At 35.1% G+C, this 24,070-nt stretch overlaps 1 protein-coding gene across 1 annotated transcript in view; it reads right to left on the bottom strand.

Annotated features, from left to right (window-relative positions):
- The window catches only part of LOC149565476 (tRNA/rRNA methyltransferase (SpoU) family protein), a 121,220-nt gene that overhangs the window by 57,160 nt on the left and 39,990 nt on the right, over positions 1-24,070 (bottom strand). Inside the window, exon 3 of the mRNA XM_089819014.1 lies at positions 8,210-8,260. Within this exon, the coding sequence (XP_089675140.1) occupies positions 8,210-8,260 (51 nt within the window). The remainder of the gene's footprint in view (positions 1-8,209; positions 8,261-24,070) is intronic.

Below are 24,070 nucleotides of genomic sequence, written 5' to 3'. Positions count from 1 at the left end.
GAGCTAAGGCCAATGGGATCAGCACCAGCAACAATAGTATGAGCGTAAAAATCTTCAAAGTCTTCAATTGTAAATCGAGAAGCAGAAACATCCAAGTCTGCCAACTCTACATCTGCATCCCACCTCTATGTCTCGCCTTCTTTGTATTCTTTAGTCTTGTGCGAGAGGAGACATAAGTTGTAATGCACAAATACCAAGTTCCCCGCTCTTTTTTATTGCAACCTACTGCGCTTCACTGAGTGGAAGAAAGAATATGTGCTTCAATTTCTCTCTGAAGCAGATGAACTAGCAATCTATGAAGACATAACCATGTAAACAATTAAAATAAAATTTAAACTATGTATCCTAAATCTTAGAATTTCTAGCAATTTACAAAGGCAGAGTAGACGAATTACAATTATTTTAAAATTAAACTTACTTGTTATATCACTTTGATTGCAAGGGGCTACAACATTTGGAATCTTTGGCCATGGAGGTACCACCAACTATGAGCATCCTTCCTAAACTGATGACGAAGAGCATCATTACTTAAATTTTTTGCATCCACAAACTGTATGAACTCATCCGTAATCAAATCTCGCATTTCATCATCAGGAAAGAGTCTTTGAAATGCTGCCTTGTATCCATCAAACACTTCTATATCTCTATAGGGTGGTAGTCATCCTCGTAGATGAGTATATTGGGTGCTATACTATTTGGGCGTCAATGCATAGGCAAGCAAATGTAGAGAAGTGGTCATTTTGTTCCATCTTTCTACAACAATTGCTTGCAATTGTTTGAAGGTCTCTTCAGGATCTTGCTCCTTTTCATTTACAATTTGCTTGATCTTCTCAAGCATTGAGTCTATGCCATCATAAATCTCTCCAAGGCAAGGCCTATCCATGTCTATGTACCTAAGCATGATAATAATGGGCTCGGTGAGCTTAATGAGATATTCCACACATTCTCACCATTGGTCATCCAATATCCTCTTCCTTATTTTGGTTGCCCTTATTGTTGCTTTGCCTCCATATAGCCCAATTGTTGGTAATTACCATTTTGGTAAGTGCCTCTTTCACTTGCATAAGTCATCTCAAGACAATTACATTTGATGCAAAACGTGTCTCAGCAACCTGTCGCATAAAATAGAGCAAAAAAACTACAATTATAAGATACATACTTGATAAAAGAATACACATTAAATAATCAGAAAATCAGAAATTGTAAGATACTGTTTTTTTTTTTTTTAATTAAATAATTAACTTGAGTTCAAGTTTACTTACCTTCAGCAACTCCAAACATGAGAACATTCTGAATATCCCTCGAGTCGTGTGGTGGTTTGTAATGAACATTTAGGTGTCCTCAGCTTCTGCATACACCTCCATGATCCACTGAATACACTTCCCAATCTTTTGTAGCATAAGATTGAGTGAATGAACTGCACAGTGTCCAAAAAATATGTTGGTATCTCTCTTCAACCAACAAACTAGCAGCTCTACAATTCTTTGCGTTGTCCGTTATGACTTGGACAACATTTCTTGCACCCACTTGTTCAATGGCCTCAATTAGGATATTAGCAATAAATGGCCCATCTTTTACTTGCCCCTCACAATCCACTGCTTTCAAAAATATTGCCCCTTTAGGGGACACCACCAAACATTGATCAATGGACAATTTCTAGCATCTTTCCACCTGTCTGAAACAATTGTTACCCCATTCTCAATCCATGAATACTTGATGGGCTTCAAATGCTCATCAATCAACTTGACCTCATCATCCAACAAGGTGGTTTGTACTCTCTCAAAACTGGGACTTGAATACCCTGCAGGTGTTGCATTAGCACTTCTCAAATTCTGCTTGATATATGGAGAGCGAACAAGATTAAAGACAGCCCACTTGCATATAAGCATGTTGCCACATCAATGTTGGCAATTTCCCTACTCTGATTTTGAAATGCAGTTTCAAGTGGTCCCCTTCTTTTGTGTCGAATGGGTGCTTCATTTTGAGAATCAAGAGCAAATGAAGTAGTATAGAAGGGGTGATTTTCTATCACAACATCTGGGGTGGATTTCATTCCTTTTGCTCTTTTCTTATTTTTATTGCCATCAATGGCATTTTGTCTAAGTTCATCTCTCTCTTCAGCTCACTCATGCTCTTCTATATTTTAAGACTAATAAATTTGGCACAGGTGCATTTTGTTTCTAGGACATTTCTTCACTCCTCTACCAAGGTATCCACACAAATAGCCCACCATACAATAATATGAACTATTTCTTTCTACATCACAACCCCAACATTTCCAACGGAAACCACCACCTCCTGGAAGAGGATGTATAATATCCACATACTTCCACAAAGGAGAATCAGATGGGGGTTCTATTCTTTGTGGGATATTGGCATTGCCTATTGAGGAAGATGTAGATCCCTTTGAAGCTCCTTTTCCTATGATTAAGAAATTCTATATATATTGACATATTGTTATTGAGAATAAAATTTTAGGGAATATAATAGCTAGATCTTATTGGCAATGACACATAATTAAAATAAATAAATAGCTTAAACAAAACATTGAAACAAAAGCAAAATAGAACAAGAACTTACCTCTTCCTACCATTGTAAGCTTGCAAAGATGTAGCGATGAGACAGAAACACTTCAATATAGCTCACAATCCAATCTTCCAAGTCCTCCTTGCACAAACTTATTTTTTCTCAATCACCTATTTGCACACCACAAATGATGTTAGAAGCCAAAATAACCTATTTACATTCACTTTTTAGGGTTGTGAAACTCAAAACAATATCAAATATGTTATTAAAAACGACTTAAAAGTTGTCCGTCGCCAGAAATTTGCCTGGGTTCGATGCAAATTCAATCTAGGCATATCAATTTCGCCCATTTTCAAATTTCCAACCTACAGGTTCGAACCACCCCCTTCCAAATGAAACCTTGCTCGAATCTGGGTCGAACCGGACCAGTATTTTGAACTAATTCGAACCCAAACATGGTTCTAAGGGAAAACCAGCAAACCTAGGTAACTAAGCAAATAAGTATAAAACACCTTCCTATTATTCCAACTATAGCTGCCATTGTATACAGATTTACAATATGGCAAGACATCTTTGTTCTGTAGGAAAACTGAGAGCTAGCACATGTTTTCGTTTCTTTTTTATTTTTTCAAAACAAAATAAATAAGTCATTTATTTCTTAGAATCATGTTATTTGTTTAATGCCATATTTATTTGCTCTTATGGATCTGATCCTTTCAGTTCTGTAGCTAATCTTGTCCATTACCTCCTCCACTAATGGGGAATAAAATATAATCCATTACTTTGATCCTTTTGTTTATCTATTTAATCTCCTCCAGTAATTGAAAGGTAAAATGTACATGATTCTTCAATCTGAATATCATTTGTGCTAGAAGAAATATATGACACTTGAGTTTTGCCACATATCTGATGTTGTTCAAACTTAAACAAAAGGTTTCATAAAACAATTCATATCCCCTTTAATGTTTCATATCATCTGCAATTCTGTAAATGCTTCTTGTTTTTTCTGATTTTCCGAAAGTGCACTATTTTGCACTTGAACTTGTAGTGCTGAAAAACAATTTGTTCCTGTAGCAGCATACTATTGGTTAGAAAATGTGATTTGATGTTATTTCCATAAGCCTATATAGCAATATACAAGATATAACCTGTAGCTTTACTGTTGCATGCACCTGTGTTTGACCTTTGAACCATATTCCCCTGCTGTCTGCTTCACTTTTCTTACTACCTGGAGTTTAGATGACATCCTGATCCTAGATTGTGTTCAGCTATAAAAATACACCACTTTTTTGTATGCAGCCATCTCAGTTGGAAAGGAAGATAATCCTGAACCTCTTAAACATATAGATATCTTCTCTATCTATATGCTTAATGAGGGTTGCATCTTAAGATAATATGACATACTCTCCTGATTGAGTATATAAATAAAGAGCAGATCCATGAGCATGATGTACTGGGTTGTGACATGTTACGGTTTGGCTGCTATAAAAGACAGTCCCCTCCTCAAAACAGCAAGGAATCATTCAAAAGAAGGCAAATGCCAATTTTCAGTACTAGTATAGTGATTTGAAACAAAAGGTTTCACATATTTCTCCTGTTGCATATGTCCCTTTGACGCTTTCACTTGTATTTCTCATCTTAGCTTAATCATCCTATCTTTTATGGTCATGTTGGGCTCAAACCCTTGTGGGAGCCCATTTACATCCACATGGCCATGAGAGATAGGATCTTGTACATGAAACAATCACATTACTAAAATGATTGATTCTGATCAACTTCTAGTTGATTCTTTGTTCCAAGAATCACGGCGATTCATGTGATTTGGCGATTCGATTCAAGCCAAATGATTTTTTGTGAATCGGTGAATCGAATCAGTGATAAAGGGTTTATGAAATAAGTTACTAAATTTCAAGGTTTTTTAAAATTTGCTGATTCGTGGGCGATTCGATTCCAATTCATGGCCGATTCACGATTCGATTCGGCCTTGCCGATTCCGATCTGATTCTGATTCTTGTTACTTTTATTTGTATACAAATATGAATCATAATGGCAAAGTAAAAACGTATGAGTATGAAGTGAGGTTTAATCAATCATTGCTTAGATCTGTTGGATCTAGACCACCTTTTTTGCAAATGCAAGATGCAGGGATGCTTAAAGACTCAGAGGACCTAGGACTAATGCACCAGACAAAACAACCTAAACAACCAGTTATGGCAAGCAATGATTGGTTACCCTTGACCCTTTATTCGTGCATCTTTTCTTTCCTGTTATGTTTTTCATTTGCGTAGAATAGAAAAGGGCTACTGTCAGGGTCTTGTGTGGGAGACATTTATATTCAGCAAATAAATTTCATTTTCTATCAATTGTAAAAACAGATATAAATATCTTAATGTTTAATACAAAAGAAAGATTTGTTTTTTTAATTGATGTATCATGATATCTTTGCTTGAAATTTCTGAATATAAATAAGGAGGGTTAAGCAAAAGTAGCTTTAATTACACAATGCTCCAACTAAATTGAAACAGGTGTATTGAAAATTTAGTAACAAGTTTATATTTCCTTCTTTCAATTTAGTGGAAGAGTTTTTATGATTTGAAAAGGGAGAATTTTCAAATGTTTCACTCATTATTTAGCTGTTGTAATATTGTATCAACTGCTGTATATCTACCAGGTAGATATATTAGCTTTGAGCTTGCAGAAATTAAGCTCAAACAATAACAACTCTGAAGATTATAACTAGAGCTTGATAGTCGAATCGAGAGAGTTATATTTTGAACTGTTTAGGGAGTTCTGTACAATGTATAAGAATTTAGAATTCAGTCTGAGTTGCTACATATATGTAGCGAGCAAGGAAAATCGCACAGGAAATTTATCGGGGCTTTCTTATTTCCTTCACAGCAGTAATAATACCTCGATGCAAATTTAATTGCTCTTCCAAGGGCTTGAACTAGTCAATTAATTGACTGCCATTACAATAATTTCATTTTATAGCTCTGTACCATTATTGGTTAATTGCCAACAAAGCTGGAAACCATTTATAAGAGAAGCTTGTTTATGAATACATCTCTTGTTTTGGTAATAAAATTCAGTGACGCAACTCAGATGAGTAGAGGGTTATGTGGCCGGATTAAAGGTGGAAATGTTTTACAGAAGTGCAAGGTAGCTTATGAATGTAAGCATGAAGAGGTGCAGATATATCACATTCAGAGAGAGTAAGTGAAAGAAATGCTTGCATAACCCTATACTCACCAATGTTGACATCAACCAAGGAAATGTTTCATGGCAAGCAAGCCTATACTCCGAGTTAAATCATTTTAGAAATTGTTAGCAACTCAATAGCAACCTGGTTGGTTAAACAACCAAGAATGTTACTGTGGTTATGCATAACAAAACATGAGAGATTAGGGCTACTGAAGTCATAAATCTTGTACGAATATGAACTAATTATACTGAAACCCATATGAGTTGTGTATGATGAACTTGACTGCATGTATATCATGTGCTTGCAAATACATTAAATAGTTATGTTATGTTAGTTTTAGTCAGTTTGATTACTCCAGATACATTAACTAGTAAGAAGTCATACTAATTAGGAGTAGCTATAGTGTATGACCTTATAGTTGTGTGATAACATGCACCAGACTCAGACAACTTATCTCATCACCATGTTTACACCCCTGCAAAGGGCCAGGCCACTTCGAGTATGAAGTTGTGTGGGGGGAACAGTAGATCCATGGCTGGGTGGAAAAAAGTGCTCTGGTGATACTTTCCCTTAATACCTTGGATCTCAAGGAAAATTAGAATGGAATCCAATGCTTGTACACTCACAGTAATCCACTTGCTTACCTCATTCTTCCTTGTTGAAGTTAATTTGATAAAGATGATATATGGTCAATTATCTGATTTACATTAGCGGCTTTATTTTAAAATCCAACTTTAAATTACAGTTATTTTCAAAAAAATAAATTAGTTAATGTCAGTTTGCATTTGATTTCCAGTTCTGTAGTTTTTGCTAGTAACATATTTATTTTTCTGTTCAGAAGTTTAGCTTGTTACAGTACAGTATTTTAAATTGTTGTAATCTTTGTAATGATCTCTTCTTCATTCCATATGGATTTCCATAGTTTGGAGAGGTTTATTAATTATGTTTAGTTATTTGATGTCATATCTTTGGTGGATACATATGCATAGCTTATATTTTGTTGTGATTATCCCACTGCAGTAGCTATATTGTTAGTTAATGTTAGTTGCATTTGATTTCCAGTTCTGTAGTTTTTGCTAGTTACATATTTATTTTTCTGTTCAGCAGTTTAGCTTGTTACATTATAGCATTTTAAATGATTGTAATATTTGTAATGATGTCTTCTTTATTCCATATGGATCTCTGTAGTTTGGAGAGTTTTATTAAGTATGTTCAGTTATTTGATATCATATCTTTGGTGTATGCATATGCATAGCTTATATTCTGCTGTGATTTTAATGTGTTTTTTCTTATGGTAAATTGTGACTATAATCCTACTGCCATAGGCACCAGTCTTGGAAGTTTATGACAACCATTTCTCAAACAAAAAACAAATCTTGTACCAATAGGTTTGGGGTAGGTTAGTAGTATATATGCACCTTATATTTCAGCAATTCATCCCAGGAAGCATCTATATCAAGGCATAAGAGTTCTTATCCTATGAAATCATGTTTTGCATAACTCCATCTTGCAATTGTGCAATAATATTCTTTATCATCTTAAAAGAGATATTATGTGCGGTAGGTTAGTCTTTGGTCTGGTAACAACCTTGGAGCCAAGCATACATTGGATTGATTCCTCTAAGAGTGTGAGCAGTGGCTTTAAGAACCAACAAATTTCATTTACATTTTGAATTATCTGTGAAAATATTATGCTTAGAATATAGGCAAGAGAAAACAGATGCCACAAGGAAACACATTTGTAAGATTAGCAGAAGATGACTTATCGCTTAACTATAACTAATGTAACTATAACAATATATGTTTTAGCTATCTAAACAAGGTAATTTTTGTTGTAATTTCATTTTCCAAAGAAAAATCTCAACTTGTATGTTTTTGTATGATGCACACTTGTTGAATGAAACTCTTAGGTGTATTAGGATCATGTTTAATTTAAATAGAGTAATTGACGCTTGAGTTATAGTATATTTGATGTTTTTACAGCATAACCAATCAGAACCCAGAGTAACGTTGGTAATAGGGCTTTGCAAAAGGTTGAGCACATATGGATTGAGTTCCACTTCATACTTGGAACCATGATGTACCTGTCCTGAATATTCTCTCTTGCTAATCAATGCGAAGCCATATCTTTCCCTGCTTTCCTAGTCTATGCATTATGTGTACACTACAATATGCATAGTGAATAAGAATTTTCCTTCTCTATCATATTTTTTGCTATGGAGTCCATTGTTCATTTAATGAATTAGAGTACAAATTACAATTTTAGCGTGATTCTTTTTGTAAACAGATTGAGCTAACAGTTACTCTCCACACTCTCTAAGTGCTGATCAAATCTATTCTAATATTTCACATAAATAAAGTGGCCACGTATCCTATATAATCCATAACATACTTAGGATTCCTGACTGCTTTTATTTATCATTTATCTGAGATAATAAAGTAAATTTGACCATAATCATGTAGAAAGGAAATAAAATCATACCCATTGGAAGGCAACAGCAGTGCGAAGTAAAGTGCCCAAGTTACCAGGATCCTGCAATCATATATAAAATTAAATTATTGTCAAAGCATGATCAGTTTTTTGTAGTGCAATCATCACTAATTAAAATGAAAGAAATGAATGTACAGTAGAAGAGCAATGAGCATTTCTGTAAGATGAAGAAAAATTTATAAAAGAAAAAAAATTACATATTCAAATCATCCCTTGACATGGATAGGCATGATTGTGATGAAAACCAACAGATAATTAGATTACATTTTCAAAGTTTCCTTCTCGGCACATACACAAAAACTGGATAGGAAAGTTGATCTATTCAAAGCAACTCAAATGCAGATGCTTTGATACCGTTAGGAAGGCAAGGTAGGCAACAGCCATTATGTCTTTACTCTCAGCCAGCTCAAAACTGAAGTCCTCAGTAGTATGAATGAAAGCCTGTGCGATGCTTAAAGGGCTGAATAAATGAGAGAATACATATAAGATGACATAAGATATTACAAGATATAGGGTCTTGTGAGCTGCTGCTAGATTCAGTGGCAAGTTCCTTCCCCGATATGCAAGTCCACTCAGAAACTGGTCGGGTGGGTGGAAGCTGTAGAGGACAATCAACAGGATGGTTGTTAGTTGTTACCATGTTCATGTGGCTCCACTCATTCAATTTGATAAAGGCCAATCTCCTTTCATTTTGGAGGGGGCACTATGTAGCCCTTTTCTTGTATCAATTCAGCATACATCTTTTATCACATATCGAGGACATGTTCAATGAATGCAACAGAGTACTGCTAATATTGATTTAAGTCAGCAAGAATTCCTTGCTCATCACGAGATGAAAAATATGCTAATTGAGAATGAAGGAATTATGCCCAATTTCCTTGATTTCTTTGGCTATAGCTTGAATGACAACTTCCACACTTTTGATAGAATTAAGAAGTATGGAGACTGGTTATAGGATAATATTGCAGTTAAGAATGGTGATCACCTCGAGTTTAGGGAGGCTGATTATGATTTTGTAGTTTCTATGAATGGTAACCAAGAACCCATTGTACAAGGGGAACTCTGTGACCATAACTCAAGTCCTTTAGATTCGCAAAAGTCTTTAGTGGACTGGAGTAGAAGTATATAAGTTGAAGTGTAGATTAAAGACTTAGTATAAAGATGATTTGAAAAGTGAAAGTGAGGAAAGGAGGAAGAGCTATCATGGTTGAAAAAATTACGAGTTGTGTATAGCTCAGCAAGGTCTTTGACATGCTTGGGGCTCATGTGGCCAAAGGTGGACAAGAGAATTTAGATTGGCTCTAATTTCCATCAAGAAAGGCCCCATTTTGGAGAGGGGAAGACATGTATATAAGAATGGCACATGCCTTTACTTGTCCAGTTTGCATTTGGGATTGTTGATGGATTCGGGAACCATAAGTACATCTTCATTATCAATGAATATGGAACCTTGATCTTAGTTGTCGCCAATAGCAACATCCCATCCCAACAATCTTTGCTTGAAATCTGTCAAAATAAAACAACATGTTATCTCTAACTTTGGGCTTTCTCTTGTACACTTTGGCATGCCTTTTCTTTTCCAGATTGCGGTACTATTACCAGTATGACCCTTTCTTAAAGGCTTTGTAAAGATGAGGACTTTGTCTGACTGCCATGGCCATCAATATCAACAATTTAGTGCACATGGTTAGAAGTCTTGAAAATAAAATTGATGACCTACTGTAATACCAGCAAAATGAGCTCCTGTGCACAACTCAAAGATTAAATATTGTCCTGATGTACCTTTATTGCTTGGATAATGCTCCACCAAGTTTCCAAGACAGGGCAACTTATGTTTTTGGGATGGTCGGCATGTCACAACATTAATTATCTTTCCTAATGTTAATACTTTTATAAATATTAAAGTGCAATACTTAATTGAATTTTTGGGATGTCCAGATATTTTTTAAATGATGAGTTTTTATTAATGGCATTTATAATAATTCTATTTATTAAGGTCGGTTACAACTCATAAATAGGAAAGTTACACCCCAGTCATTAAAAGGGAGCATTTCTCTTGTAAAACAAGGGGAATAGAAGAAACTCATAAATAGGAAAGTTACACCCTAGTCATTAAAAGAGAGCATTTAGCTTGTAAAACAAGGGGAATAGAAGAAGTGTGGCTGTATGATAATAAGAACTTTTTGTATCTCTTTAATTATGGGGACAGTCGGAGTTTCAAATTGAAGTGGCTGTTTTTGGCATTTAAAAGGGGTCTACGTGAATTCTAAAAGTTAATCTTTCTTGAGCCCTGATGGAACCCAGATTTTTACAAAATTTGATGTCTCCTTTTATTAAGTAATATTGAGGATTGGCTGATGGAAATATTATCATTTGCCCTACTGGATATGTGAAGAAAAAGTTGTAAGAAATAATATGAAAAGAATATACACCAGCAAAAGCCCATATAATTCTAGCAGTGTATATCATGATTGAGAAAAGTTTAGGTATTTGGTCAAGATAAAAAATCTGCACAAGCACATAATGTATGAGAAAAGATGCCATATATTAACAGCATTCAATTACAGTTACAGCCTATCAAGACATATATGGCACAGGTGTAAAGGCTTTATATGCAGCAACAACTATATTGTTGGTGCGTGGGACTAGTTTTTCCAGTGAAATGATATCTTCTTGTTAATACTCTGCTATCAGCAAGTTGCTATTTTGTATATGTTGAGCGTTGTAAACATGTCAGTCCTGTTTTGCTTGGCTCGTGAGGTTTCATGTCATGGTTTCAGACTTATTATTCAGACTTGGTCAACGGTACTTACTATTTTGATGTTGAACTCGAAGATTTTCAGATTTTCACACCATGTATGCAGTTTATCCTCTATCTTAATATAAAAAAGTAAGCATATTGACACAATTTTGTGGTAGTTTGCTATGTGCAAATATAAGCCAATGAACATTTATTCACCTATAAGCACTAGGCTTTCATTATATATGTCTTAACTCAAATGATGATGTAGAGGATATGTATAATGTGCCTTATGCTAGTGCTCTTGGTATCTTAACGTCTGCAATGGTTTGTACGAAATCAAATATAGACCAACCTTAAATAGTGTTCTTCCTACCTTAACACCTTTTCCTACAATGTATTCATGCATTATTACTTAAGTCCAACCTTAATTGTTTATCATATTTATATTGATATATATTGTCTTTGATTATTAATAATTGTATTCTTTTATATTGTACAATGAGATTATTATGTTAAGATTATATTATTATATTATATGTACCTTGTGATATTGCTATCAGGATTTAACTATGTGATTTTGAGTCAAACTCATTGAACCATGTTTCATGAGTAGTGATTCAACATGAATCCATCTCTCATGAGAATAAATGGAACACTTAGCACTCATTGGATCTAGGTGATGCTCACAGGGGTGAAGCACTGGGACTTCCCGGGAGGTCACCCATCCCAGTACTACTCCAGCCTGAGCGCGCTTAGCTATGGAGTTTCCTCCATGGTTAAACCCAAAGCTTGCAACCCCATTTGCAAAACTTTCACCAAGTGTTGTGCCTTATGAGCCATTCATTAGAAAGCCCCTTAAGCTCATCAATTGATAAGTAGGATATTTTTTCCACAGCAAGTCAAACCGTGATATTGCTATCAGGATTCAACCGTGTGATTTTGAGTCAAACTCATTGACCCATGTTTCATGAGTAGTGATTCAACATGAATCCATCTCTCATGAGAATAAATGGAACACTTGGCACTCATTGAATCTAGATGATGCTCACAAGGGTGAAGCATTGGGACTTCCTGGGAGGTCACCCATCCTAGTACTACTCCAGCCTGAGTGCGCTTAACTATGGAGTTTCCTCCATGGTTAAACCCAAAGCTTGCAACCCCATTTGCAAAACCTTCACCAAGTGTGGTGCCTTATGAACCATTCATTAGAAAGCCCCTTAAGCTCATCAACTGATTAGAAAGTCCCTTATGAACCATTCATTAGAAAGCCCCTTGCAGCCCAACATGGCCCTATATTATCAACCGCATGGCTCTAAAATTGCAATGCAGGTATTGAATTTTAGTCGCAGACCTTGAATGTCCACACGCAGGTCTCTAGATGCTGCCACTAAGATGGATCGTTTTCTTCAAGAAAACACACCAATCTTTCCCACAACTAAATTCGTAGGTATTCAATAACATGGGGGTCACAAACTCTCATCAAACATATTTAACCCATCAGTATTAACCAGTGTTTCAAAGCCCTGATATGCAGATAGAACTAACCTTCGAAATCTCAGAGTAACGGTCCTCCAAGAAACAATAATACACTAATGGAATACACTAAATTATTTCTCAAAATTTATAATTCTGATCTCCTAGTCACATATAATCAGTAAGGAGATTTAACCAATATCTAAAGATAATGAAATCACTATACCTCAGCGGTGATTCAAACTCACTTCCAACTTCAAACCCTTATACCTCAGCAAGGGCACAAAAATCCACAAATTCAGAAATGTCACAAAGACAACAAAAACGAATAATATTCAATCGGATGCTTTTTCCAATGAAATGAGCTCATATTTATAAAACCTTATTGGCAAAAGTTTCCCAAAAGAACTCAACTCCACAAACTGCAAAAGCTTCCCAAAAGAACTCAACTCCACAAACTTTCTAACATGACTCTTTTTAATAATATCTCTTACTGACATTATTATAATAAACTATTATTATTATAATAATGCGACTTTAATAATTAATTAATAAATATGAGCTCATGCAATAAATAGCTACATCCATTGCAAGTGATGACCGACTGCCAATACCACCATCTACACGGCCAAATATGGCAAATGCCCGAATTGCAGTAATTCCACCACTAAGACCCTCAAACCACACTATCAGCTCACAAGGGTTGCTATGATGAGCCGAATCGTCCAACTGCAGAAGCATGCCAAAAAATGGGGACATCACATCTTGTTTCCTAATGTCATTTAATATTTGTTATGTAAGTTATATCTCATGTCATAATATTAAGACATGTGTCATGATCTTGTTTAATCATATGCCCTTGCCTATATAACATACCTCTAGCATTGTAAATTATCCCAATCATCTATGTATATCATTATACTATATTCTTGTTTTGTCGGAATAGCATCTTCTATTATTTCTTCTCTCTTATCTTGTGGAGGTTATTTGGTGTTGTGGATTAATGATCCTAGGTGCTCAACTCAGCATGGTATCAGTGGGTGAGTAACTCCTATGTTTCCAACAACTATCACTATCTAGAATAGAAATGATAATGTTGCTAGTACCATCATCAATCGCTAGAAAGGGACCAATACAAATTCTCATAATGCACATCAAGTGCAAAGGGCTAGGAAGGTCAAGAAAAGTACTCCCTTAGGATCACATCTATCATCCAAGGCCAAAGTAACTCTCATATTAGTGAAAAAGCTCATAATTTGCATTTGACCCTATGTTGAAGCTAGGCAAAGAGTGGATCTATTCTAATGAAAAGTTGAACCATGTTGTCAGGAAGAAATAAGACCACGATTTCAAGGAGGAACATGTTGAGGCAGATGCTGTGAGAAATGCCATCTCATAGGTCTTTTGCATCTATGAAGTTGCGGTCTCCAAAGGTCACTTTGAGATACCAATCCTACATATGTTGGAAGGAATGATCAACCTATGGGTTCTAGAGCCTCAAGAAATCTCATGGAAGGATATGCACCAAAGGGTGTTAACCTCCTCATGATAAAGGATCAAACACCATTGGTTTGGATCATAGATGGACTACTCACCGAGTTTTTCCCAAAACTCAGGAATCTATGTAAAAAGCTCTGCCCTAATTTCAAAACAGCGCGTAAAGGCAACAAGTGGCAGACATGACTTTCATTTCAGCATTTCTTCGCTTGAATTTTGTTGGGAGGGGGAAAAAACTCTTTCAAACACTTGCAACCTGATTTCCATTGATTGAAGCGGATTTGAGGTGGTTTTTGAAGAAAAAAACAAATTCCTAGGTAGGTTTTCTGATTTTCCTTCTTTGTTTTTCAAAACGTTTAATTTATTTTTTATTACATCTAGCTAAATAGAAAATCATTCCTATGTAGTTAAAAATGATTTTGAGCCATTGTAACACGATTTAAAACTATTTTTGACAAGTTTTGTTGAATCTCACTATGTTTCTGAAAAATCCCTAGTTTTAAAAAAAAAAGAATCACAAAATATATTTACAATCACCCTTGGGTTCTACATTTGACGAGAGAGCACGCTCAAAATAGAGATTTGGTGAGATTTAGTATTATAAGGTTTGCAATGATTTTCTTGACATTACAAAACATTTGTAGTGCATCAACTTTTTTGAAACAAATGTTTGTAAGTCGAGCATGACTCACCTTAATCAAAGAACATTGTAGGAAAGGGTGTTGGATTACTTCAAAACTTGAATTTTGCACAAAAGGATGCAAAGATTGTGAAGGTAACTTCAAAACTTGAATTTTTAATTATTCTTGATTCAAGTCTCTCATTATTAATTTGTAAATTCATTAATTAATCTTTTTGTAGTTTGTATTTTTTTAATTGTAGGTGTTTGAGCCCATGGTTAGAGTTTTGCACTTGGTAAATGGAGATCAAACCTCAATATAGTAAGTTTATGAGGTCATTGGATAGGATCAAGGAGTCTACATAAAATTAATAGAAGGGGGATAGACTCAAATTTAATCCCAACTGGTAAATTATTGATAGAAGGTGGAACAACCAATTCTACCAACCCATTCATGTAATAGGGTACTTCCTCAACCCCCATTTTAAGTTCATGGATTCTTCCTCAGATCCTAATGAAGAGGGGATGGAGGGCCTCACCACATGAATTCAAAGGATGATACCTGAGGTTGAGGGGAGAGACCTCGTTGTGGGTAAACTCCAAAACTATAAAGAAGCAGAGAGTAAGCTATTCTCTTTAGAGCTGACAAATAGAGGAATAACTACTCAAACCCCAGGTATAAAATTTTCCATTTGGATTTAGGGGTCTAAAGTAATCAATAAATTTATAAAATATGTTTTCACTTTTCTCTTTGCTTTCTACCTATTCAATATTTTATTTTTGCAGAATGATTCATAGCAAAGTTGGGGTGGAAATACCTCAAATCTATAAAAAATTGCCCTCAGAATCTTATGTCAGCCTTGTAGTTCATCCAAATGTGAGCACAATTGGAACTTGTTTAAGGCCAGCCACATGAAGAAGAGGAACAAGTTAGCTCAAAAATGTCTCAATGGCCTTGTCTTCGTGTAGTATGATCTTCGGTGGCACACAGGAAGGCACAGGAAGCAGCAATTGGTAAAATTGATTTGGATATAGATCCTTACACTGATTGGACATCACAGGAGCAACCTCCATTGTTAACAGAGAATGACATCAATGATTAGGAGAGGTAGGATACGGAGGAGGGGTTGGATTTGGTTTCACAATGGATGACATTGCGGATGAGTTAGATGAAGAGTTATTTTTAGTGCTAGGAGAAGCTAGAGGCAAAACTACATCTAGGATGATGAACGAACCATAGCCTGAGTCAAACATACCAATAGAGAAGGCACAGCCACGCCCAATGCAAACCCTCTAGTTCTACTTCTCCCTTCGTTTTTACTAGAGTTGGGAAGAGAATGATGTATCTACTTTTAGTTTTATAGAAACTATTTACTATTTTGCTTCTAGCCATCAACATTCCTCATGATAATGCGATTTTGTACACACTTTGCGTTTAAAACTTTAAATATATCTAGACTCATCTTGTTTCTGTTGTGCTCTCATTTATTGTCTTATTGTATGCATTGTCTCATTGAATTTAGCCATAAAAAATGTATTTCTAATTAAATTTAAGCAATTTGTTAAGTTCCCAAGTTTTTTGCCGAGAATTAGCCGAGTTTTACTCGAGTTCTTTTCAGGCATTGGCAAGTTTTCGGTTTTGACAAGTTTTCCATCTATGGTTTGGATATTTAAAGAAGGTAAAGAGATAATAGAGGCAATAGTATCTAGTAATCTACCTCGGATATAATAATAAATGAGGCATTTGCAAATGAAATGCTCAACCTCTACAACTACCTCTTGGAGTATTTAAAGATGGCAGTTCCAATTAGGCCAAGGAACTTCAAATTAGAGCAAAAAGTTGCATAAGTGAAAAAGTGCATAAAAGCCTCAAAGCATGCCCATGAGTTACTTCAAATTAGAATAAAAAATGTACATTTGTGTCTCAAAACTGTTCTAGGAGAAAAAATTATTTGCGAAAACTTCAAACTGCAACAAAAGTGAACTTTAAGTAAAAACTTACATAAGTGGTCCAATGTCCATGAAAAAAAGAACAAAGAGTTGTAATGGTGGAAAAATGCATATTTCTCACCTAGCGACAATGCCAACTTGGAAATATAACAAATAGTGTGCCAAAGTCACTTAACTCAAAATCATCACAAGTTGCTCCAATGACTAAAATGTGGGTTCTTGGGGAGGAAATAAACAAGTTTCAAGTGACAAAAGTTGCCCTTAAACTCAAAAGCATACTTCTTCAAAACACAAAAAGATGCTATATTGAAGTTTTTGCAATTGTTCGAGTTTTGAGCATTTACAATGGTCATCATCAGAAATCTTACCATTTACTTCATCAAAGCAGTTCAAGGTTGATAATTGATCTCAAAAAAGGCCTTAAACATTAAGAAAATCGAAAGCACTAAATACCAAACTTAACAAGGTTTTGAAGAATAAATCAAATTCGAGTCACCAAGATTATTTGGTGAATTGCCGAAGATCATTAGTGTTAAGTTTGTAGTTACTGTCACATTGATATGATCATAAGATTCATTATTGATCGTAAATCATCATTAGATAAATATTCTTTTATATATATTATTATATATATAATTATTTATACATTATACATATGGTTATTTGTATTATTAATAAACTAACTCATGATGATTAACTATAGAGACATGTCTCTTCATGAGAAATATCTTCTCCTCTCATATTTATGAGTCCTCAAATCTGCATTTGGAAAACACCAATAACAATGGCACTCTTATTACATTTGCAGAAAACGATCCTTGTTACTCAACACGGTATCAAAGTATGTTGTAAATGTAGAAAAGAAAATGAAAATGACATTATAATTTTTTGAACATTTTAAGAGAGAAATTGGGAAGGATTATTTTTTTGAGATAGCCCGTGATTTGATACGTGTTGTATCCTGAATACTCCCTTCTTTGATGCGTGATTTTGCTAATTTGATTGCCTTTTTGTAAATATTAAATTTTAACAAATTTTTATGAAGACTGTGTAAAATAAGCCACCATGGAACACTGTGATTTCAAAAGATTAATTCATGATATGAAAAATAAGCAGGCAACCATATCTGGAGGTTGCACGCAAGTGATTAATATTTTAATGTGATAAGTTTTATCTCCTCGTTATTTAATTGCCAAGATTTTGTGGGTTAAGCAATTCATAGTTGGTATATATTTGAAGAAATAACATTTTGGAAGGACTATCTCAAACGATTGCTTCATTGTTGGATTAAATAATTTGGCTCGGTCTATTGAAGATATTCTTTAGTAACATTAGCGTTAGTACATGCAAGCCGCTAAAGGATTATAGTCAGGAAAGTAAATATTTACAAGTCATAATTTACATTGCATGTTTTCCTTTGCATAGAAGAAGAAAGGTAGGAGCATTAGAGTCATCGGAGAAAAAGAGACTCCTGATTGTTGTCGAGGCAATATGTCTTTTCAAATTGATGATAGCCATTCCAAGATGATTTGAGATAATTAGAAGTTGTGCAAACATTGGCACCAAGTTATTACACATTTTCAATGCCAGTTAGTGTGTCATGAATACATAGTTCCAAGGAGAGAAGAAATCAGGACTGAGACTATTGTTCAACTCCCTTGAGCTTTAATAATCCACACTAGTGTTTTTATAAGCCATTTTTCCAATCGCGTGAATTGGGGATGAAGTATAGAGGAACGAAGAACATAGAGATTGACCTCATTCTTTGCAAAGAAACATCATCTTCCGTACAACTCAAAAAGAAGAAGGCAGCAGCATACAAACGTACGGTGGTCCGTACAGCTTGGGTGTTTGAGGAAGCAAGAAAAATAATCGTACGATAGAGAGAAGTGAACCGTACAACCTCACTTCCGTACAGCCTTGAGGAGAACAAATCGCAGTAGGAAGCAGAGGAAAAGTCCAGTATGGCATCAAGGAAGCAGACATTGAATCAGTACATACCACGGCCGTACAACCAAACATACGGTAGAAGGAGCAAGGAAGCCATATGTCATAGAAGAAGCAGAATTTGGAACATCTTTAATACAGGAAAGGGAGCCATTCTGTACTATAGGAACTGGAGAAAGAAGAACCATATGACATAGGCATAGTTAGCTATAAAACATAGAAGTCTAAGATCACCATATAGACTCTCTTGAAGGGAAGGAGATTGCAGTACACCGGTAGACACAGAAGAAGGGTGATAGGAGGTTCTTAAATTTTTTTTTAAAAAGACAAATAAAAAAAGTTCACAATGAATAACGTATAATACCGAAGGGAAGGGAAAGACATAAACAGGTAGTAAAACACAAGCGGTTGGCAAAAAGAGTATGGGATCAGAAGAAAATCACAAAAATGGTGTGGTCAATGGACTTTTGTGTGGGTTTGAGAGTGCTAATTTGGTCTTGGCGGCGAGGCTGCTACCCCTCGACCCTGCCTTGTCTGGGCTCTGCCCCAGGACCCCACGAGGGCGCTGCCCCTCAACCCCGTTGGGGGTGATGCCCCCTAAACCCCCAATTAGTGCAATTATCAGTCGTGGAAAATGTGACCAATTGATGAGACCTGGAGCTGCTGCAGGCATATAGTGTCTGTGTGCCAAAGGTGGAGAGAGCACTAAAGCAAGCCTTTTAAGAAGGGTGCTACACTTTGAGTCACTCAGAGTAGGTGTTGGACGGGAGGTTGTATTCCTGGATGCATAGAGAGCTCGGAAGGAGTTGATCATCCAGTTGGAGACAGTAGAGCGACACTTGGCTCAGTGTATCCAGGAGTTGGAAGCAAAGAAGGCGGCACAGGTGGCTATCAAGGTCAACTTGGCTAAGGAGACAATATTGTATTAGAAGAGGCTATAGATGCAACGTGTTTTGGAGACCAGTTTGGTGCAAGCACGGGAAAAATGTGAATGTGATGTGATGGAAAAAGATCTATCCTGTTATAGTTAGTCATAGTTAGTGTATTCTATTTTGTTAATTTGTCTCAGTAATTTTGTAATTGTCGTTCGGAGATGACTTTTCTTTTGGAGGGATGATGTTGTTGGTAAAATCTATATTGTAGCCGATGGGTAGAATTGTATCCGAACAAGCGCGTGATGTTTGAGTCACCCCTTCGGGAAGATCTATGTACACCATCTGAAATGGACTTTGGATCATAATGAGAATTGTAATCATCATTGTAATGAATCATATCGAATATTGTAGTATATTATGTTTACATGCGAATAATAAAAGGAATACTTCTGTGTTATATGTTCTTGTCTATTGTCTGAATGCATTAATAAACCGTTCACCCTGTACGGTAAACATCAGCGAATGAGGATGAGAATATAAGAGAAAACAATAATCTTATTCACCGTTTCTAAATGTAATATCCTTTACTCAATATGATCCAAGAGGAGAGTAAAAAGAGTGATGTACAGAACTCCCTCAGTAATGGCGAGCAAGGGAAGCACAATGTAGCATTCAAAGCATTCTAGCCAAGTTGAATGAGGAGAGGAACAACAATTAAGTGGAGAGAACAAATAGTGATCAAATATTCACCAGTCAACCAATAAAAGACAAGACAGGAGCAGATATAATTAATAAAAAGCCATCATTTTTCATTGTATCCATACTATGGTTTGTTCCAATGAGTGTTGCCCTGTGACATCAACTGTTACATACATTTAAGGATTTATGTCAAAAAAAGTGTACCACACTGTTGTACGAGATTATTATTAAAGCTGAAACAACTCAGATCAGATCAACTCATTGCGGAGGTTCATCATATAACTTCATCAATACTCAAGGAAGAGAAGAAACAATATAAGAAATTATGATCTGCAAGTTATATCAGAAAAAGTGAATATAGAAATATCTACATCAACGGATAGGTAAATGGAAGAATATAACTACTACATGCACCAATGTTAGAGGGCAGAATTGAAAGTAAAGAGTACTACTCAAGGGTATAAACTAAGACAGGAAGAAATCAGATTACAATTCAGTCTTACCACTTCACATCAAATCTTTTATCTGATCTTTACACAGTTATGGATCTACTAAGTGTAGCCATTAAAGTTTGAGTCATCTACTGTGGGATGTTAAAATGGTATCACTGGTAAAATTCCAATCAAAGTAACATATATTCACTCATCTAGAAAATACAGGGGCTGCTAATAGAAAATATATACTTTATAACAAGTCCCAGGTTTCACTGATTAAGGAAGACATATAGTTGTAAGAGCACCATATAATTCTAAATTGATGGCCGCTATGCAGCGGCATGAATAAAGAAGTAAAATGAAAGGTGAAATGTCAGTCCATCAGGAAAAACAATGATGTTGGTAGTGCTAAGTTGAAGGATATTATTATAAATACTATACAACACAGATTAAAATGGAATGAGTAGGAATTCGACATTGTGGGGGGAATCATTAAGAAACATACAAACACAAAAAATAAAGCACTCAACAAAGAAAAGAACTATGAATATTTTAGAATATCTATAGAGACCGTCCACAACGAAATGGATACACAAGTATCAATTATTAGTTGACCATCATATATGGTGTTGTGAATTCCATTGGATTACCCACGCCAAAGGAGATGATGATATGAGCAATAATAGCGGTGATGGATCATTCAAGGGAACATAACTTCAATACATTCCTCAAGATACGAATTGCATAGAATTAAATTATCACTCATGTCACTAAATAGATACTATCACCCAACAATGTTGATGGAACAAGTGGGAATTTTACATTACGGGGGGAATAATAATCAATGTTTTATTCCCATTGTTTGACAAATATTTATACAAAGACATCATCTTATTTGAGGCACATGGACCCTCATTGGAGCAACTTGTACCAAGAACATTAATGTGGAGATAAGTATCTATTATCTTTGAGTATTATATTTACTTACTTATTGTAGTCTCTCTCTTATTTGTAATTCTACACAATCTATAAGAGTTATTTGCCTTGATTTTTTCCTTTGTGTCTAGGGATGTTCTTGCAGGAAAAGAAGCCGGGATAAAGTGACTCTTGAAGAAAATATCTGTGATGATTGAAATTATGAGTATCCTTCTATATTAAGAGGGAGTTTTGGTTTCAATTTTCATAAAAAGATCCACCGTGCTCTAAGTGAAGGTGCAACATCAAAATCACTTGGAGGATCCAATCAACACCAAACTAGCTATTGTTTGCCATAATAAATTAGCTACAACTAATTTTGATTAGTTTTTTTTGTGGGGGGGGAACTATTTCCTTCATCAAAGCACTTCAAGATTGATAATTGATCTCCAAAAAGGCCTTCGACATTGGGAAAATGGAAGGCACTAAATACCAAACTTCACAAGGTTTTGAGGAATAAATCAGATTCGAGTCGCCAAGATTATTTCATGAGTTGCCTAAGGTCATTAAGTTTGGTTTCAATTTTCAGAATAGGATCCACCATGCTCCAAGTGAAGGTGCAACATCAAAATCATTCGGAGGAGCCAATCAACACCAAACTAGCTATTTTTTGCCATAATAAATTCAGCTACAATTATTTTTGATTAGTTTTTTTTGGGAGACGGTTCTTTCAAGATGATTTTCTAGAACATCTATTTGTTAAGAATGTTAGCCATGTGAAATTGAATTTATAATTTCTTATGATTATTTTCAATCAAAGTTTAAACTGATTACGTAATTATATATATATTTATATATACATATAATATTATACACATATATATAATATTATATACATATATACATAATTGTGATTATTTTGTATAAGTAATCAGTTCATTATTATTCATATTATCGATAGATCACTATATTGTGATCTGCCGATAACAACCTTATTACTTACGTAAGTAAGAACAGTATATTAATACTGTCGTTGGCGATTATAAATCTTTTACCACCAAAGATTATGATATATATCTTCTGACGTAATACTCCACCTTCCGCTTAACAAACCGCAGACATATTATTATTAATATGGTATAAGGTCGTGACCTGTCCCAGGAACGTGGGATGCATAATTAGTTTGATACGTGATTCTTCATCACGTCCCTTCACTGCTCACATAAATATAATATGATTATAATCTGCAGTAAAGGGAGATCAATAACAGCGGCAATCTTACCTTCAAACTTGCAGATTATAATACATAAAATCTACGTATATCCAGTTCAAGAAACTCAATCTTCAGAAGCAAGACTAATAAAATTGAGATTTATACCAATCAAGATCACAACTGACATATAACTTTACACTATTCCAAGGTCACCGGGAGACGGGGAGACTTTGAGGTCTCCGGTACTGGTACTGGTACCGGTACGGCAATTTTTCAAATAGGAGACGGGGGTACTTGGAGACGGCAATTTTTTTTTTTTTTTTTTTTTAAATAAATTTTTAATAGTTTAAACTTAAAGAGTCTAATACTAAAAGTAAATACAAAATTTCAAAATTTCAAAATAGTAATACCGTAAGACTAAAAGACTAAAGTAAATAATAAATTAATAATACTAGTGTTGTCACATTAAAAATTAAAATAGATTCATAGAGTCAAACTGTCAAAGATATAATAATAATAAGCGGTTAGATACAGAAGTACACTACTGAAATAGATTTTAAAACCTGACAAATTGGCATTGCTACAAAAAATTTGTGAAAATTATTGAATTATTCAACATTGATGCATGCATAGAGACACACTTAGGATTTCTATTTTCTAACTAAGAGTTAGGATTGCTTAGTTTAAAAGGGAGTAAATCATTTTGTAATAGTGTTTTTTTTCCAGTTACACAGATTCAACTAACAAAGATTCCTATATTGGTACTAGGATATTGCCAACAGCAGATAAACAGGTACGAATAATAAATACGACTTATACATCAAACTGAAACATGATATCCTCTTGAAAAAACAGAAATATGGGACCAAATACATTCATGTTAACATACATAAAACCTCTAGTCTATCACTGTTATCACTGAGTCTTTATTAGCAAATAGATGCTTGGTTTTCATGAGGAATAATACTATTATCAAGCATTTGCATATCAGATTTCTGTAACATACGTAATACTATCTTCTAATGCACTAACAACAGTTTTTGCACCCTAATTCCTCAGCCGCATAAATTTATGTGATTTGGGATCTTTACTGCAATCCTGTACAGCTTCCAATATGTTGTCTTAGACTTGTATCGTGTTCCTGTAGGTGACGTACATCACCAAGCAATTGTTACGGAATTCATATAGTACCTTAGATTTTTGCATTAAAAACATTTAAATGAGGGCTAAAATATATAAAATTATTTAATATTATATTTTACATTTATATTTTATCAGGAGACTTCGGGGAGACTTCACTTTTTGGATTAGGAGACGGGGAGACTTCAGGAGACTTCGTCATGAAGTCTCCAACCTTTTTTGAGGTCTCCGGAGACGCGAAAAGTCTCCGAGACGCGTCTCGGTCTCCGAGACGCCACTTTTAGGGGGGAGACGGGTCTCCTGGTAACCATGCACTATTCAGATAAGTTTTGTTTTTAGATGACCTT

Source organism: Cupressus sempervirens, chromosome 3, assembly GCF_028749045.1.
Source record: "Cupressus sempervirens isolate cs-2001-9-10 chromosome 3, ASM2874904v1, whole genome shotgun sequence".
NCBI classification, from domain to species: Eukaryota; Viridiplantae; Streptophyta; class Pinopsida; order Cupressales; family Cupressaceae; genus Cupressus; species Cupressus sempervirens.
The sequence above is the reverse complement of the archived record's forward strand: the minus strand, read 5'-3'. Positions and strand labels throughout refer to the sequence as shown.